The sequence below is a fragment of the Protopterus annectens genome, chromosome 6.part1 (assembly GCF_019279795.1).
Source record: "Protopterus annectens isolate FY-2018-M chromosome 6.part1, PAN1.0, whole genome shotgun sequence".
NCBI classification, from domain to species: domain Eukaryota; kingdom Metazoa; phylum Chordata; order Ceratodontiformes; family Protopteridae; genus Protopterus; species Protopterus annectens.
The window spans coordinates 119,931,480-119,952,038 of record NC_056738.1 but is presented as its reverse complement, the minus strand read 5'-3'; the positions used below and the strand labels follow the sequence as shown (position 1 = coordinate 119,952,038).

The 20,559-nt window shown below is 36.8% G+C and overlaps 1 protein-coding gene across 1 annotated transcript in view; it reads right to left on the bottom strand.

The window, feature by feature from the left end:
* Nucleotides 1–20,559, bottom strand: part of LOC122805262 (dynein axonemal heavy chain 11-like) — a 4,596,980-nt gene that overhangs the window by 1,439,607 nt on the left and 3,136,814 nt on the right. The window contains exon 53 of the mRNA XM_044075350.1: nt 12,127–12,360. Coding sequence (XP_043931285.1) covers nt 12,127–12,360 — 234 coding nt within the window. The remainder of the gene's footprint in view (nt 1–12,126; nt 12,361–20,559) is intronic.

The following is a 20,559-nucleotide window of genomic DNA, read 5'->3' as shown; positions in this document are numbered from 1 at the left end:
GCTATTAAAATCTTTATGGCAACATTGTACTTCTACCTATTCAGACACATGCAAATGCTGCCTTGCAACATGCAACTGGGTAAAACTTGTAAGCAAAAAATAAACTAATTTGGGAAGAGAAAAGAAGACTAGGTAAACTATATGTGTCAAGAAGTTCTACTGTTGACCTAGAACTGGGTATACTTGATTGAGGAATATATGCTACTGCTTTTGGGTTGTTTTATTTCTTCTTATATAATAAAGACACCCCTCCAGTGCTGTCCTGTTTAGAATCAGAGATGTGGAACTCCACAATATCATGAGCAATGGCATTGTTCATTAAGAGACTGCAATCACATGTAAAGAGCTGACAACTATTTCATACACTTTTAAGGCCCTATGAAAGTTATAAAGAATTTACCCTCCAAACAGATTTGAAGCTCTACAGTACCAATATGGGGCTGCCCATAGCTGAAATATAGGACACCAATCAGAAAAAGACTGGGAGGAAAGGGGTATCATCTTTTTGAAGGATTTGATACAAACTGTTCAAGGGAGCATGGTGTTTGCATCCTTTAAATATACACAAGATACCTGGGTGGCATCTCTTACCTTAATTATTTGTGATAAATGAGATTGGGTATGCCATAATTAAATCTTCCTTGATATCAAATATAAAGGTATCCTTTTCTCCCCTACTTGAGCATATAAGGGAACATTTAGTTGTTGCCAGTTTGGATAGAAACATCAAGGTGTCAAATGTATATAAGCTCTTGAACCAAACTAGCATCAGGTAAATACGGGAGAATTTTTAGAGGTATTGCCAACCTTGCTATATAATGTCTACCACTTGACAGTCTCTACTTGAGCTCCCTAGTGAAGAGGATCATTCTTCTTCAGCATTTTAGCCCAGCCTCAGTTCCATAGAGAGGTAAGTTTGTTAGAAAATTAATTGAATTTGAAAGCAAGATGATTCCTTCTTACAAGGCTTTATATGTCCTAGGGGTTAAACTTGGATGTCAATCTGCATTTCTAATGTATTATTGTATTTAACATTCTCTAAGAAATGTAATTTATATTATTCATTAGAAAAGTTTTTGTAAGAATGTATTTAATATTAAGTTAAAATAAGATGTTATTTATTCTTGTTACATATTGGACTCGTGAATGTTTTTTTAGGATGATTAATTGTTTAATTGTTTAATTAATTTACTGAAAATCAACTGGGTGAACCTGCATAAAAGGCTTGTTTTGTGTATGTGTTTCATCCTAAGAAGACAAATGGCCGAGGTACCAGATGCACTTGGTATTAAAGAAAGGTGACTGAACATCCTGGCTCATTTTTTGTGATTGCAATTTTTTTTTTTTTTTTTTTTTTTTTTTTGGTGAATTGTTATTTGAAGGTGTTTGTGAGACCTTATAAAACCTATCAGGTTTGTTAGGGGTTGAAGCCTGGGAACCAGGATCCTGAGAATCTGCTGAAAAAAATGTCCAGCAAGGCAGTAAGAACAGGAGGGACAGCAGAGAGCTTAGGAAACCATGTGGAGGAGTTCATAATACCTCTCATGGAAGTCAGAAACCTGGGTACATTCCCATTTAAAGAATTCTATCATACAAGATAGTATCTCCAAATGAAAAATTTTCAAAGGGAAAATCTGGACAAATGGGGTTCTCTTCCTCAGAGCCATAGTCTAATGGAGGAGGAATCTGAAAGGAATAAGCTAAAGAATCTTCTCCAGATTCAAATTCCTCATCAGAACAGTCCTGCTCCCTAGGCCTCTTAAGAGGAATGGATGACCAAGAGAAGGCAGGAACAGAAACTCCCTGGGGGGCTTCAAGGCCAAGTGCATTAAACTACCCCTTTGTGTAATCCTGCCATTCATGCTAAGGATCCTTAGGAGCAGGGGAAATATATTTTGTCTTCTGCTTTTTTTTCCAAAGGGATGTCAGCCCTAAAGATCTTAGGAGGTTCGGACCCTTGTCAACCTCAGTCAATGTAGTGGGAATCTCCTCCCTAACAACATGGTCCCTCAGACATGATCAGCTGTGGTTCCCCCCCAACATCCATAATGGATATCTGCAGAACCTCCGAGGATATGCAAGATGCTGGATCCATGCCAGCCTCCAAAGCGGTCACAGCAAAGGAATCCAACAGAATGACTGGATGATCCTCTGGGCTTTCACCAGCCTCAAGAGAGAGATGTCTGGGGAGGCAGTACAGCTGCTGAATCCAACCTAGCTTTTTTGGTCTTCTTCTTGGCAGATGGCTGACCCTCAGGCTGGGATGATTTCACCATTGCATCCTGTGCCAACAACTTAAGACATTGATTCTCTAGGTAGACAGACATTCTCTAGGTAGATAGACAAGGTGAAGAGACAACTACAAAGAGTCTTCGGGACAAACACTTGACAAATCAGGCATGATGTATGGTCGTGAGAAGCACCCAAGCAAAACAAACACTGCCTGTGATGGTCCTTATTAGGAATCTCTCTCTCACACTGATATTTTCTCTTTCTGGATGGCATGTAACCTTGCAATAAAAGGAAAAAAGACAAGATAAGAAGAAAACCCCTAACAGGGCACTTATCTGAAAATGGCTTGGTAGCTAGCAGACAAAGGAGATTCCAGACCAACGATCAAAGATTGTGTTCAGACCGGCAGTAAAGAAGTTCTGAGGTATGTATGCCCATACATCAACTTTATACCCTACACCGAGAATGGGGAGCATATGTGTGACATACAATGTCCTTGAAAACCTAAGGCTTTGGTATACTGGACAGACATTGGTCTACCCATAGCAGGGGATCCATTTAGTAAGGAATGCTACAACAGTGATATGGAAGGACATGTATATGGATATAGAGGTAAATGATTACATGCACTATGATACAGTGAAAAAGAAAATCTTTTAGATAGGGTATGGGTTACAGCTGAAGTACAAGCAAAATAATTTTATAACTGGACTTTTACTATTGGCAAACCACTAACAGAACAGACACATTATTTAAAACATATTTTAAAACTTTGCCAAGATAGCAACAGCAAATTAAAATGCTATAAATGTTAGCACTAGACAGGTTTAAAAGAGCTTTGCCTAGTAATATAAAAATGGGTATTGCAAAGTGGTCTCTCTGATAAGCTAGCAACCTTAGTAGAGTACTTATTTGTGAATGGAAGAATGATTAAAACTGAATTATTAGTTTCTAAGTCTAAAACTTCAGTATGAAATGTACCATCTTCTGTGAAATAAAAAGCAATAAATGATACATTAGTTTCATATGCTAGAGAAGGGCTAATATTGCTAAGGTCTGTGCTACTAATATTAAAAAGAATCAAGATAAAAACTAAAACTAAACAAGAAAAAACAAACCGGAGGTCAACAAGGTAGAAAAGACTATTGCAGTCTATTTAACACTGAGTGTAGATCCATAAACCAAACCAGAGCACTTCTTTAAAAACAATTACATTTATTCAATGTAATTATTCCTTACACTAAATGCTTCCATCCCTTGTATTAGTGGGACTTCATCAGAGTCTGTTATACAAGCTGCTTTGTTTTTCAAAATGCTGGATATAGAAACAGTTGATTTGATGAGAAGGATGCAAATTGTTGGTCTCATTTTCTAATTTGTTTTGTTCTGTGTAGATAAAAATAAAATTGTCTGTGCACATCTGGGAGATTTAGCATGTATTCTCCTTTGTTTGAAATTTTTGGAAAGAAAACCAATAAATGAATGGCTTGGTTAATGTTAGATTCAGAAGCTTTGGATAAAAAAGAAGGGTTTGTTCTTAAATTTACCCTGTCTTTATGGAAAATAATGTAGGGAGTCTTTGATGTAAGAGCCTGGAGTTCAGAAATTCTTTTGGCAGAAGTGATAGCTACTAAAAAAACTGTTTTCCATGACTAAAATCTTAAATCTTTTTTTTGCTGAAGCTTCAAAGGGCTTTTGAGTCAAACCTTGTAGTACCACAGTCAGATCCCAGGGAGGTGAAGGTTCCTTTATTAGGTGTTTACATAACTTTGAAGAAGTCAAAGAAAACTTTTTGTCTCCTATATGAACATTCAAAATGGCTGCCAATTGTAACTTAATTGTAGAAAAACTTGCTCCTTCTTTTGAAAGGACAGCCAGAATATCAAGAGCAGAAGAGACCAGGGCACTAAAAAGGCCAATATTATTTTTCAATGCCCAAAGAGAAAATCTTTTCCATTTGCTTCTGTAAACCTTCTAGATGGAGACTTTTAGTGAAGATAATAGAATGGTACGTACAGGGGAAGAAAGCCTGTGCTGTCTAGCTATTATTGGAACTGGATAAACCATGCAGTTAGTTTGTGGGCTGGTAAATCGGGATGACCCACCCTTAAAGGTGCGAGAGGAGATCTGGAATTCGGTCCTGTATCCAAGAAGGATAACGAAGATGAGACCAAAGAAAGGGGGACCACACTTGTTGAGGCCCACAGGAGTCAATGAGGATGACTGAGCTGTTTAACCTGATTTCTTTCTGTAGGAATTTGGGAATCAAGGAAAGTGAAAGATAAGAGTAAAGAGGACTAAATGGCCAAACATGGACTAGAGTATCTCTCGGTGACTCCCCCTTAGGGAGGCTTATGGCAAAATACCTGCTGCACTTGTTGTTGTGAGAGGACACAAAGAGATTGCAGCAAGGTTGGCCCCAGTGACAGAAAATTTCTTCCACCACTGTTTGAGAGAGCACTCATGAGGCATCAGAACAGACCTGCTGAGTTTTTTTGCTAGTATGCTGGTTTTCCCCAAAACTTGCATTGCAACTAGAAAGCAATTGGTGGAGATCACCCATTGCCACACTCTCATATTTGTTTATGTACCAGACTACAGACATGTTATCAGTCTGAACCGCAATAGTCCCTAGAGGAAGAACATCTTGGAATGCCTGCAATGCTAACAGGACTGCTCTCATCTCCAGGACATTAACTTGAGAATTGATCTCTTTGGGGGAGCAAGTGCCTTGGACCTTCCTTCCCAAGTAATGCCCCTCCACCCGAATTGTGAGATGTCTGTAGTCACAATGGCCATTGAGGGTGATAAAATAAAAGGTCACCCTAGATAAATGTCATCCTACTTGATCCACCACTGGATATGATGTTTGCAAATTGGTGTAAGCTTGCCTGGAAAAGATAGGGGTTGTCAAAGAATAGACCATTGAACAGATAGAATACATTGAAGAACATGCATATAGTAATGTGCTAAAGGAAGTAGGACTGTTGCTGCTGCCGTAGACCCCCACACTTGAAGAATGAATCTGGCTAAAGGAGATGGAGGGGATAGCATTTGATGAACCTAGGCTCTTAGTGCATCTATCCAATGAGTTGGTAAAGATGCAGTTTGCACTGCTGTGTTCAGATGTGCACCAATAAACTCCAGGCTCTGTACTGGTTGCCAGATTTGATTTAGAGTAATTGATTATTATTCCCAGTGAGTGACTGGACGGTTGAAGGAGATCCATAGGCAGGCAGTGAGGAGCCAGTCATTTAGGTATGGAAACACTCGGAATCATTTTAGTCTCAAGTGAGCTGCCACCACTGTCATAAATGTGGTGAACACCCTGGGAGCTGTGATGAGTCCAAAGGGCAGAGCTCTGAATTGGTAATGACTGGCTCCCAACCTAAAGTGTAGACATCTTTGGAAGCTCCTGTTTATTTTGATGTGATTGTATGCATCCTGAAGATCTATAGAACACATCCAATCACCCTTGCGAAGAAATGGCAGAATGGACTGTACACCTTGACCACTTGGAACTTTGACTTTTTCATGTACTGGTGGAGTTTGCTTAGATCCAAAATTGATTTCAGGTCCCCTGTCTTTTGGGGCACTAAAAAGAAGTGTAAGTTCTGAATCCTGTTTAGTCTGATAGGACCTCCTGGATGACTCTTTTGTCCAGCAGCTTTTGAATTTCTTGGCTGCTGTCTTCCTCTGAATGGGTGGAACATTAGGAAGCTTCTTTGTTTTTGTAAATTGGGAGTTGACAAAAATGTATGAAGTAACCTCTGGATATAATTTTCAGCACCCAGGTATCTTTTGTTACAGAAACCCAGTCATCTGAGTGCAAAGACAATCATCACCCAATTGCTTCCAGAGGTGAGCAGTTGGGCACCACTTCAGGAGTGATGATAGGATCTATCTGGAAATGAATCATGGAAACCCTGATTTTGTTGGTCTCATTTGCCCCTAGGGTGGCTTCTGTTGTTAGAACTGCCTATTATGTCTCTGAAGGAGTTGTCTCCATGCGGATCTTGGAAAGGTCCCTGTGATTTGTGAAACCACATTTTCTTAACACCTCTCTGATTTCTTGAGAACATTCATTGAGAGATAGAAAACTTGATTCCCATGGCAGATGAAGTCTTTCCTTCTTGTTCACTGTAGGTAAACATTTTCTTTCACAATGTTCCATCAAAGGAAGCATTAATGAAAGATGCCTTGAAAGGTTCCACAAAGTTGGATAGCTGCATCCAGGCAGGTCTTCTTATTGCAATGCCTGAGCCTGCCTGTAAGGTGCCTTCATCTGCATGAGAGATCAACCTCATGGATGCAGTGGAAATTGATAAAACAGCGGCCAGGTGAGAAGATGATCTTTTCAAATCCTCGGCAGACATTGACTCAGAAACAGAATTTGATAGTTCTTTGGTCAAATCTCTCTGCAGCCTGTAAAATGTGGCAAATAATTAAGGGATCTCAAGGCAAATGTAACTGAGGCAAAGACACACTTTCAAAATCCGTCCAGTGCCCTAGACTCTCTGCTTGGTAGACATTGAGAAGAGCTCTGTTCTGCTAGCTCTTTTTTAGTGGCTGCTACCACAGTCATAATATCTACTGGGGCTCCTTTGCTCTATTGAGTTTTATCTTTAGGGGGAGCTAGGAATTTGTCAGGTCAGCATGGTATAGGCTCAACAGAATCTGGTTCCTTCCATGCCTGGTGAGAGACTAGATCATTAAGCTAATCTGCCGGCAGAGTCACCCAAGATATAGATGGTCCAGAACCAAAAGTATCCAAAAATATTGATCCCTCTGAAGAGGGGTTATTGGAAGACCAACCACCTTTTTCACTAAGGATCTCTAATACGTCTGTAAAGGAGACATCATCAGGTGGTGATCTAGGAGACCCTTCCCCTTCTTCGAAATCAGTATCATCAGTGAGAGATTCCAACAAGGTATCTACATGACTCCTCTAGCATGTCCTTTTCTGCTGGATCTCCTCTGTGGGATGTTCAGGACAGGTATAGGAAACGAGGGGGAGTTTCTCTAATGGGACTGACTGGAAGATAGTTAGAACTGCCTGTTCCTGTGGAACAGGTCTGATGGACTCAGAGCTCAGAACAGCAGCGGGAATAGGAGGTAGATCCAAGGAATGACAGACCGTATCTCTAGAAAAAGAAAAAAAAATCTAACTTTCACTTATGAAAGAGCTGTAGAAAAAACTTGACAAAATGCTGCAGAGATGGCCGTGGATGAGGGTAAGGTGGTTTACACAGTCTATCTAGATCTTGCCAAGGCTTTTGACACCATCCCCCACTCTGGAATTATAGATAAACTCACTAAACTAGGTATACATCCCTATGTCACAAGATGGGTAGCCAACTGGCTCACTGACAGAACCCAGACTGTGAAAGTAGCAGGCTCCAAATCCGAATTCAGACCAGTGACAAGTGGAGTACCACAGGGTTCAGTCCTGGATCCTCTCCTGTTTGGTATCTACTTTTCTGAAGTACAGGCTAACACAAAAGGTCTTTGGCTAATGAAGTTCGCAGATGACTGAAAACTAGGAGCCATAATTGAAACTCCTAACGATGTGGACATCCAACAAAAGGACCTCACTGAGACAGATACCTGGTGTCAAAGCCATGGCCTCAAGCTCAATGCCAAAAAGTGCACTGTCATCCCCTTCGGTAAAATCTCTGTACCCATAAGCTACCACATAGGTGGTAGTCTACTTAGCACTGAAAGTGTGATAAAAGACCTTGTGACACAGGTAGACAGTAGTCTCTCCTTTGAAAATCACATCACCACCGTAGTCAAGAAATCCTTCTACATGGCACACCTCATCACAGAAGGTTTCTCATCCAGGAAAAAAGAGGTCATTGTTCTCCTCTACTCATCACTCATTAGATCCATTATAGAGTACAACACCCCTTTTGGTATGTACCTCACACGACATCTATAACAACTGAAAAGGCTGCAGAGATACCTTACAGAGGATTACCAGCCTCAAACAGATGCCTTACGCAGACCATCTCAAAAAACTTCAACTTTACTCCATCGTATATCGTGTACTCAAAGGCAATCTCTGCTTAACATACAAAGCTATGTCAAACCCAGAGCTGTTGGACATGCTCTACTTAAAGAAATCCCAATCCCTCTGAGCTACATGCTCTAGGGACCTAAACTTTGTCACCACAATAAACAGAACATGCTGGAGGGATAGATTCCTGTCCCAGAGACTTCCTATACTCTGGAACAAACTACCTATCTATATCAAACAAAGCTCCTCATTAGCACTCTTCAACAAAAATCTTGATGATTGGATGGGAGATGGGAAATTCACCCCGGGGATCACTTCTGTGGCTCTGCTCGACAGGGTCACAGGGAAATAATTTTCTTGGGTGGCGAAAGCCAGGGTACCTTTTTGGCTAGGCTTATATAGGCCCTGGGGCCAATAGCCTAGTACCTACCTAAGAACCTATGTACTGCACTATTCATAATCTTCTCAAGTTCTTTCTCTTTCTCCTTTTACATTGTTTTATTTCTCTCATCAGACTACCAGGTTCCTTTACTAATCTACTTAAGTAACTCAATACTTCTCTTTTTCCTTGTAAAAAAATATTGCAGCTTTTTATAACAATTGCTGAATTTTTTTCTTGATTTCTTTCATATAATTATTTTTCTTTGTCAACATATTTTCTATCATAATGTTTTAAATCTTCCAATGCTTATATGTTCTTTTATATCTTTTGTTCTCTTCTTTTCTAACACCATATTGCCAGTGTAAAGAAACATTTTTTGATATTTTTCCTTAAATATCATCCACCGTTCAAATCAATTTTTATAAAATGTTCTCATAGTAATATGATCTTTCATAACTGTATTACTAATCTCCTTTCTTCTTCATGCTTTCTAATTTTTCCTTTTTATTCTTTTGCCTATTTTTATATATTCCATGTTTTCCTTTATCTCTTACAATATTGCAAGATGATCTGAAAATTCTGTTTCAGCTACTGCCCCTTCTCCTATAACTAAACCTTCTGATACAATAAAATATTCTATTTCAGTTCTATACATATCTGTTTTGTAAGTCCATGAATTTTTGTCCCAAAATTTTAACTTACCACATCTTATAGCTTCTAACGGTCTTTCTTATATCATTTCCATGCTTTTTATGCTTGTCTCTTAAATCACAATTAAAATCTTCTGTTATCATAATATTCATATTTATCACTATAGTCTCAAATCTGATGAAATAAGCTTTCCCTTTCTTTACAATTAGTATAAGCATATACTGTTATAATTCTATATACTTGTTAATTTCAAATCTACAGTGGTTAATCTTCACATTTTTGCTAATGTTATATCTAATATTTTTACTGTATTTTTACAGACTATGGCTATTCCAGAGCATCTCTTATTTCTCAAATTCCAGATTTTCTTTCCTCCCCATAGTTTCTCTGTTTGTAGTTTTTCTTCATTTGTTAAAAATCTTGTGTCTTTTAACATAATTACATCTACATCAGATGTATTACACCACTCCAAAAATTCCTATTCTTCTTACTATATTCTTAATACTATTCACATTTACAGAAATCACTCTAAAATTTTCATTTTTTCCCTTTTCCTTAGATTTGTGGTTTCATAACTTCATAGCTAAATACTAGGCTAGCTTTCTTAATAGACTATTCTAAGCCTAACAAATTTCCTTCCCAAAGGTGAGAATCAAACACTGTATCTTGTATCAGTGAGTCAGGTCTACATTAGATCAACGAACACGTAAATGTTCGAATCTGTAAAGGTCGACCATTATAGATTGAACATTTACGTGTTTGAAAATCTTTAAAAATAAAAAAAAAAGAAATTAAGTAATAAATACATAAACCAAAGGGTGTAGGCAGGGGGGCAAGCCCCCCCTGCACCCTCCTACTTAAATATACCAACTCCAAGATCACACTACAGTGTAGTGAAGGGGAAAAAATGTGCGATCTTGGAGTTGGTATATTTAAGTAGCGGGGGGTGTGGGGGTACAGGGGGGCTTGCCTCCCTGCTAAAACCCTTTTCTTAATTTTTGTTTTCTTTATTTTGTTTTTATTATATTTTTGAATATTTAAATGTTCGACCTCTAAAGTTCGACTTTTAGAGATTCAAACATTTAAATATTCGTTGATGTAATATGGACCCAATGAGTCAAATACCTTAACCATTACCCAAGCCCCAATCTTTAGCTGCATATTTTCTTTTCCTCTATTTCCTTTCTTTTCTTCTTTTTTACTTATCCCTTTAAATTTAGTTTTTCTGTCCTTTACCCTTTTATCAATAGAATTATTTTTACCTTTTACTAACTCCCAATTTGTCTTCTTCATCACTTATTTCAGAACCTTTTTCTATGTCCTCTTTATTATTTTTCCTCATCTAATTTTCTTGTATTTCTACTACTTCTAAAATGTCTTCTCTTTGTTCATTTTCTTGTCTTTCTTTTTATTTTTATTTTTCCTTACTTGTATTTGCATTTTTGCAATCCATCCATAAACGTCCAATTTTGTTATATTTATAACATTGCAATTCACATATTTTGTATCACGTCCCATTTCCCCACAAATCTAACATTTTCTTTTATCACAATTACTTATCAAATGTCCATCTTTTCCAAAATGAAAAACATGTTTTGGTTTGTCCCCAGCATTTTACAACACCCCTATTCCCCTCCACATTTTATCATGATTGGTATATGTATATTTTTTCCTTTCTATATTTAAGACAATATCAAAGTCCCCCAGCCACCAGTCCATAAAACCCTTTTGTCTAAATGTTTTCAATATCCAATACTTCTTTGCATGAAGCTTTCAAATGTCCTTTCAAAGTCTCTATATCTACAGCCATTCAAAACTGTACATGAATCTTCTTTTTTTGTTTTCCTGTTAAATGGTTTTATCACATAAAGATTTCATGGGTTACAGTTTTTCCTATTTTTACATATTCTCCATGACAATTTTCCATTGAAAACACAGTTTCAAATATAATGTCAAAAAAAGTTTCTTTGTTAATAAGAATAAATGCTCTTACCTCATTTGCTTTTATACTCAGAAGAGCTATTAAATTGTCCCACACGTCATACATGTCAAATTCTTTGTCTTTATTTTGAATCTTTACCATGTACTTCTGTTTCTCATTTTCTTCTGCCTTCTTTTCTGCTATTTCACTTTTGTCTTATTTTATTTTCTCTGCATATGTTTTCTTTCCCATCTCACCACTATTCCTCAGGATTGTTTCTGCATCCTCCTTTTATATTTTCTCCATAGTGTCCCCCCGGAAATATGTCCTTCATTTTGTGGCTCATTCTGCACCACTATTTCTTTAAGTAAATCATCCCACAACCCTCCTGACTAGAGGGTTGTAATCATACATCCATCATTTGCTGACTCATCTCCATCAAACAGGTTTCTTTGAAACATTTCCTCAGAATCCTGTACATGCTCTCCTGTGTCAGTATTTGCTTTCTCCTTCATTTCATTCAGCACTCCATCATCTCCTTCTCTCCGGGCTGCCTCTGCACCTGGAACAGAAACAGGAAGTGCTCCTCCAAAATGGGTCCCACTCACAACAATGATGAGTAGGGGAAGTTCCCCAATGTCCTGGCCAAATTTCTTCTAGTAGTATAAATACCACCTCTCATCTCCCCTGAAATGAGGCTAGTAGCCTAATGGGAATAACTCTATCAACAAAGGATGGGACTACGTCGATCAACAATGGATAAATGAAATGAAATAAATAAATAAATCTCAGTCACAGTCAGGGCTTTAGCTCTATGCACCCCAGAGCTGGTTCAATACAACTACTATTAATGCCTGCTATTTTCAAACACTTTGTTTCAGTTATTCATTCACAAAACATTTTTGTCTAAGGCTCACTCACCTGAGAAGCAGTAGTTTGTAATTTATGGAGTCCATTTTCTAGTCTTTCATTCTTCTGGAATAATTCCATTCTCTTTTTCCTCAGCAAGTTTTGATAAAGTTTGATGAGTTCTAGAAAACTTTTTGGGGTGGTGTAGTTGAAGCGTTTCTCATTTTGTTGATACTTTACACTAACCTCATTCACACTTTTATGAGCATATGCAATAAAACTGCTGATAGAAGTTTTCATATGAGGCTGCAAAAAATGAAAACATAATTAATTGTACCACTATGCAACGTTTCCAATATGGGAAAAGCATTGTACTATCTGGAATGTATTAGTTACTGTTGTAAAAAACAGTATGTAAGAGTATTAAATATATAAAATAATGGAATAAATACAATACACATGAATTACATTTATCTGCATGTTTTTCATATGCAGTCACTTTAGATTTTGTAATGAGCCCTCTCTTTGACTATTAGTGAACTGATCAAACTCCATATGTATTAAAATGGCAGTTAAAAAAGAAATTAGTATATTTCTTGTTTTTAGCTACTTGCTATTTGTCTCTGTGCTCAGGCATTTTTTTTGCCATTCTGTCATTATTTATATAGCGGTTCCTTTTTAAAATGGAAAAGTACATTAGACCCTTTGCACCTGTATACTAGAAAAACAGACAGATATCAAGTAGGTAGTCTTATAACATATGAATGAATACTGTCATTGTTTGAAAGAAAGCAGCAGATACACATTACAATAATGTTTTTCAGCCGTGTTTCACAAAAAATGAAGTATCAGGTTTTGACCATTTGACAGATGAAATACGGAATGGAAATTTTTCCCCAAAGGGAACTTATGTGCCCTGCAAAAGAACAGCACAAGCCAACTGTTGATCCTCAAAAGCCTCAAAGGAGCATACTCCTCACTCCACCCTCTGTAACTAACTATAATATAATAATTCTAAAGTAGCATTACTTCAGAGTTATTATAAAACGTAATAACATCAACAATGTGTATGCCCTATGCAAACACTCAAAATCATAAAAATAACACAAACATAATACAGGGCAAGCTTTATTGTTTGAGCACTTTTGTCCACAACGACAATGAGACTTCATTAGAACAGGAAAATTGAAAAAAGTAAAACATTAAATACCATAATCAGTTGAAAGGTAGATTTGACTGACCCATACTGAAACCTATAATCTTTAATTTTAAGCATGCTAAGTATTGAAACATTATCATTCAATCCAGGCAAAATGCAGACTTCAGTTTAATCTGTTGCAATGAGTTTTTGTATAACAAAACTGTTTCACAATCATCCACCCAATATCTTTGAACATTTTTCCAAAATTAAAAATGAAAATCAAATTTCTTAAAACCAATATGCAAAAGGGAATGTTTAAACAAAGCATTAAAGGCATCATAACTTTAGATGCTCATGATGTTAGTAAACTCCTTGCTGTAGCTTCTTTCATTCTTTAAAGCATAACAATCATTTTATTGTGAACAAATGACAACATATACTATCCCAGTGGTAAAACAATTATATCATCCAGGGAAGAGTCACTTTGTGGTAACCAAAAATAGTCATGTTAAGACCTTCCACATCTACATTGCCAGCATGCCCCACATTTGGATGACCTTCCCAAAACAGCAGGAGATGAAACCTTACTTTCTAGAAATCCACCAATATTACTGGATTGGAGTTATATGTAAACCTAGGCTGGGATCCCATTCTGGCTAAAAATTTTAATTATCAAATAATAATTTCCAGTTGTTCTAATATGTTTGACCCCACCAGTATCAAAAGAATGAAGCAATACCATGGCCATAACAAAGTTGCCACTAGAATTAAATTTTCCCTCAGATATGGATTTAAATAAAACAGGGACATAATTTCCCATTCTGTCTGAAAATACATCAAAGAGAATACCATCAATTAATGTTTCAGGATAATTCATTGCACATTTTCTATGTAGCATTTTAGACTGTTTTATGGTACATTTTAAATATATAATATCCTAGTTACGAGTTTATAGACTGCTCAAGTGAGGTTACTTTTATTTAAGTATTATATACTCTGTAACTAAACAAAGGTCCATTAAGCTCCTTGCTGATATTAATATTTCACAGAATAACTTGATACAGTCATTTCTTTGATGACATCTGTTAATCGTTTATATTTATAAGTCACTCCTTATTACAGCTCTTCACATTTTTTTTTTGTATTTTAGCTGCAGTGTTTATTATGCCTCATATATATCTCCAGTAGAAAGTAAACTCCTTTATTGGGTTATGTAACCTACTGGCTGAACATAAATTACACAGTTTTACAATGCAGATATCCTAGCACTAAGTTTTTTGTACTTGTTTTATATTTTGTAAAGAGCTGCTTTCTTACGGAACTTCAGTAAATCAGGCAAGATTCCAGTTGTATGCTCAAACCTGATATTGCAATTTCCATCAATAGAAATTAGGTGTGACTAGAGGAAATATATATGCAAAGTCCAAAATTGCTGTAAAGCAGATAATTTCTTCCTCTCCAAAGTACATCAGTCTCAGAGTTAGTATATATAAATAGATTAGGTGTAGGGTATAGCCCTCCATATTGGAGCAGCAGGGGCGCTTGCATCCTCAGTATAAACACTTTAATGTATAACAGCGAGTTTTGAACTTCACTGTGACATGTGCAGAATCAAACTTAATTTCTTTTGAGTTTTGGGACTTGCATTGTAGAATCTATAATTTCCAATAAGACACCAATCAAAAAGCATAAATAGAATGATCTACATTCACAAAGTTTGATTATAATAGAATTTGCAGCTTTAAAGTCGAATACCCACTATATTTCTGTCCACTTCTTGCTCAGCTACTAAAATTTCTAACACTCTTTCTCTGCACTATTGGCTCTGCTTTCATCACTTGCTTTTAAACACCTTTCACTCTTAGCTGTACTGAAACAACATTCCATTGATTAGGCTATGCTGTTTGGAACTTTGCTTAGCAAAATCAAAAACAGTACAAGCTTTTCTCCTTTCATATCCCCTCTTAAACTGTACCTATTTAATGCCTTACAATGTAAATACTACACCATCCCCATAGCATTAATCCTCCTAAATTTGTTTCTGTGTAAATGTTTTTTTTATGTATGCTAATCCAGTTAGCCAATAAACTCTACCTATAATAGCAATATGTGCATACCAACCTCAGTAAAAATCTGTTCAACCTCTTGTTAAAACTGCACTGTTGTAATTCAAAACATCTGTTAATTACTATTTTATATTTTATGCAGTAACATTTGAAAATGTATCACATTAAGTGTGGAATATGTATATTGTATGCCACTGGGCTAAGTCATGGTGCAAGAGGGTCAGCTGAGCAGTCTACCCAACCAGAAAACAAACATTTAAATAAATGGCAAATCAGATTGCAAGAAAGTCATATTTTTCAACATACTCCTAGCTTTTATATTCTGAATCTAGTTAAATCTTAAGCAGAATGCTGATGGCATTTTAATAGAAACTGTACTTGAGAGCATTTGAACCAGGTATTCTTCCTGATTTCATTTCTGTTGCAGAGAATTGTAGAGCTATAGTTGTGTTTCAAAAACTGTGTGGCATTGCCTTAATCTATAGGATATCTTCCTCAAACCACATGCCTGTGGCAAAGATTCCTAACCTCTTGGATATTCGGCTTGGTGTCACAGTAAAAAAATGGTTTCATCTACAAATACACAAGGCTTTAATTAGTACAGCTTGTTACATCAGTTTTTCACTAAATGCTTCTGTTAAATACACAGAATGGAAGCAAAGTAAAGCATGAGCAGAGGGTTAAACTAAACTTTTTAAAGTAAATGCATCAATTTAAATCTAAAATCCAGATACATATTAATGAGCACAGACAAAGGGCATAAAATTTCCCTAAAAGTGAATTTAAATTATATATCGCCTCACCTTTTAATTAATTTCTAAGCCTCAATAAGTCTATTTCAGAGACATAGCTTTAAAACAGAAAAATAAATCAAGAATTTGTTCATCAGCTGTAATTTGACAAACATAATAATATGTAATTTTGTCATATATCTTGTGTAGCACAAGTACGTGTCAGGTACTATACCTGCTTGTACCAAGAGAAAAGTTGAAGTTTGACTAAAACTTAAGTCACTGTCTAGCTTTTGGCAGCATTTGCCATACTGTGGCCTGAGACACTAAAACTTCTACTTTGAGTATGACTGGTTAAATTGCCTGTATTCTTTGAAGGTTTGCATGGCCAGGTATGCATTATCCCCATATGTGGAGTGTGTTAGTACAATTCTTTGTTCCTAGGCAGCAATAAAATGCTTTTATTATAACATTCTGATAGTCCCACAACCTGAAGATAGTATGCAGTTTTTACTTACTTGCAACATAAATAAAATTACTCTAGTACTAATCGGAATTACCTCACTTGGTATTAAAAAAAGAACTGTATCAAAGTAAAGTAAATTAATATTCTGTTTAGAAATCCTAAAAAGAACAATTCAGTTACCTTCCTCAGGTCCTAATGAGATACATATAGTTTTTTTGTAAATTAACTAATTCAGAAATGCATAATGGTCACTGAATAAAAAAAAGGAAGATGACACTAATGCACTTTGGATACACTGCTATGGGTTGCTAAGTGTATAACTCAGCAAGCCAAAGAATGATGTAACAAACAGATAGCTGTCTAATAGGTCTGTAAAAGCAGATGTTCATTTATCAGTGGTCTATTGTTGTAGTAGAACTGAAATGTAGTAATCTGAAAAATAATTTAAAGTATTGAATCAAAGATTTATGTGCAACACAAAATCTTATTGTGTGATACATAAGTATTATGCTCCTGTCTCTCATTTCTCCACCATAGATGAATTTCAGTAATGCTTTTCTTATTGGTCTGAAGCACTACATCTGTGCATCCCTCTTTCACTGTTGCCACATAACATACCTTAACTTGTTTCCTTCTTATCTTTGCCATGCTGTATCCATGGATTAGTGCCTCGGTATTTCTAATATGGTGGTAGACACTCATCAGAAGATTGCTCAACATAGTTTACACATGTAGAAGGCCACTGAACAACATCCCATAGATCAGTCCACAAGGGTAATCATTATTCTCCTCCATGTAAACCTACGTTTGCTTGCCAAACCTAGACATCCCCTTAATTAATGATATGCAAAGGAAACTGCTACATGATTCCTACAGGCTTATACTTACATATTAACACTTGTAAGGGGGGTATAATTTCTTAGGGTTATAGACATGCTTACTGAGCATAACACTGTACTTCAATATGTAGTGTAAGCAACTGTACTGTTGGATCGGGAATGGACCCCTGTAACAGGGTGTAGAGGCATGGATGTTTTTTCCCTTCCCACCTGCTATAGCTACCCTTTCTCCATTACGTGGCCTTATATATTAATTTTAAAACAGATTTGAAAACCATTCCGTTAAGCAAAACTTGTCCAATACATCATAGGATGTCATGAGCTGTATGGTAAGTAAATAAAGTTTTGCACTCATCATAATGATGCATCTGTGTTGCCTGTTTTTGTCCTTCCTCAACAAATGTAGTCTCTGATACAACCTTGCACACTTTTCAAGACTCAGGATCTGTTACTCAAGATCCTCCCCTTACCCCCAATCCCCTCCAAACCCTGTATTACCTTAGATCAAATTTGCTGCCTTAGTCTTAAAACTGGAAAAGACTAAATACCATTGTACTCATACAAAGAAAAAAAAGAGATAGTTATCAAGGTACCAGACACAAGATATTAGAAGATCTGGAGCTAAAAAGGGGGATAGACCAATAGGGAATATCCCTCAGGTTATACTAGAGAGCCATGTGTAAATGGAGGAACAGAGGGAAGGGAGATTGAGGAAGGATGAAAACGGACTTTAGTATCTGTTCAAAGAATTTTTCCTTAGGTAGGCAGCAAATGTTAGAGGTGTAATGGGGAAGAAAGAAATAACTGGGAATGTATTTTCTGGAAGTGTAATTTACTTATTTATTTTACATTTGTTTACTGGGAAAGTCCAACTGGACACAGGTCCATTTCTGGAGGAGGCCCAGGGAGAAAAGCTCCAGATAAAAATAAATTAAATACATAAAAATACATAAAAAACATGAACACAACACAATAATCAAAGTTGAAGAGTCAGAATATCTAAAATCAAAATTCAAACAGGAAGAGATCAACAGTAACTGGGTTACGGATATCAAGTTATATACACAGCAAAAGGCTAGAAGTGTTAACATTTAGCAGACAGGTACATGTGGTGGAGAGGAAAACTCATTTCCATTTCTCAGCACAGTGATTATAATATTGTTATAGAAATCACAGCAACATTTTTAAATATTTTACGTTGATATGTTAGTTTTATAAATTAGGAGATGAAGAGTGTTAATCCATATTTGAAGTATCTTGATGTAGCATACTTTTCACACTACATGGTAGTTTTACTAGGATCCATAATATATGTAATACTTTTGAGGTGGCATGGAAATCTGAAGGAAAGATGTGAAGTAGAAGGGGTGAGACAGTGTAAGAGTAGATCTGTTGTGGGTAGTCTAGTTGTTAGAAATTAGTAGGGGTGAAGTAGAGTAGCGTTATTGATTAGTGACACCTAATGCTAGTGGTGGAAAGGGAACTGCAAGATTACTGGTTTGAGACCAGAGGAGGGTCATGTAAAGGGTAATCAAAGCCTGTGGGTGCAACGAAGAATTCTGATGGGTTAATACTACTAGATAGTGAGGGGTATTGTGTGGCATATTGATTAAGGGAGGAGCTAGACTGTATAGTAAATGTTTAACCTGGAGAGTCACAGGAGCTTAAACAGGTATTTGTATAGTGTGCTTTAAGGAGCTTTTTAAATTGTGAGGTGGAACTAATGGAAGTTAGGTGGCTAGGTAGGGTATTCCAGGCTTTAGAAATAGAATAAATGAAGAGAGATTTCCCAGCATCGTTAAATTTGGTGACATCTAGGCGGTTTTGGCTACTAGATCTTAAGGTTCTTTTAGAATAGTGGATAATTAGGTTTTCAAGAGCTGGGGTTTTAGCTGGGTAGTAATAAACTTTGTGAGTTAATGACAGTTGATTGAGTTTTATTAGCTGAGGTAGCTCTATCCATTTTAGTTGTTTGAGGGCTATACAGTGATGGGACCTATATGGGGTATCAGTAGCAAATTTAGCTATCTTGTAACAAGATTCTAATTTGAGTAGGTCAGTTTTATGGAGGTTGGTTAAAATTGGGGATGCATAAAGGAGGGTGGACAACAAATGTGTCCTGGCTATGGTGGATTTGGTGTCTTTAGTGAGAAATTGTTTGTTCCGGTATAGGAGGCCACGTTTTTTGTGAACCCAAAAGTTTGGGCTATGTGTATGTCAAATTTTAGGTTATCTATTTCTGCACCTAGTAGTTTGGTGTGGGAGGCAGGGGTGATTATGGTGTTGGTATTAATTTGATAAAATGACAGGCTGCAGTGAAGATACAAAAACCCAACTGATGGACCACCTTCTAAAAAACAATCTACTAATTAAATATCAACATGGCTTTAGACCCTTCCACAGCACCACAACAGCTCTAATATCCTTTGCCAACACAGTTAACCAAAACTGAAACAGGGGACAGCTAGTTTCTGCCATCTTTTTAGATCTATCTAAAGCTTTCAACATGGTCAACCATAATAGACCCCTTAATACACCACCCTCCCTTAGTATCAAAACCCACTCAATCTCATAGTTTAAAAGTTACCTATCAGAGCACCAACAAGCAGTAAAATAACAAAACCAACTATTCCCTCTCCTACCATATCCTTAGGAGTCCCTCAAGACTCCATACTTGGTCACTACTTTTCACTAACCAGCTCTCATCCTCCACATCCAATGCATCAGTGGTACAATACGATGATGACACCACTCTCATATGCTCAGCTCGCACACTAACATACCTTTACTCCCTAACCCAAAATTGCTTCTCATTAGCAGAAACCTGGTTCACCAACTCCCAGCTTATCCTGAAGCCAAATAAAACAATACTCTTTATTTTCACCCCTTGAAGATCTCCTCCCCCATGTGACAACTTTACCATTATGTCCAAATTAATAACAACCAACAAAACCGTTGAGAAAACCACTTTATGTTAGAATAGCAAGCAAAGCTTTCGGGTAAAACCCTTCCTCAATACTAATACATATACTCCAAAACCAAATTGGTTTAAATACAGGTCAAAGTCACATGACTAGCATTTCTATCAATGGCCCTTCTAATCTCTGATTTGTGCTCAGTAATGCATTCCTTTAACCTTCTGGTTGTTTTCCCTACATAAAATGAGGGACACTTGGCACAGGTTGTCAAATACACCACATTAGATGTGGTACAAGTGGCCAATAAATCAAAATTATACACTTTACCACTAACAGGATGTTTA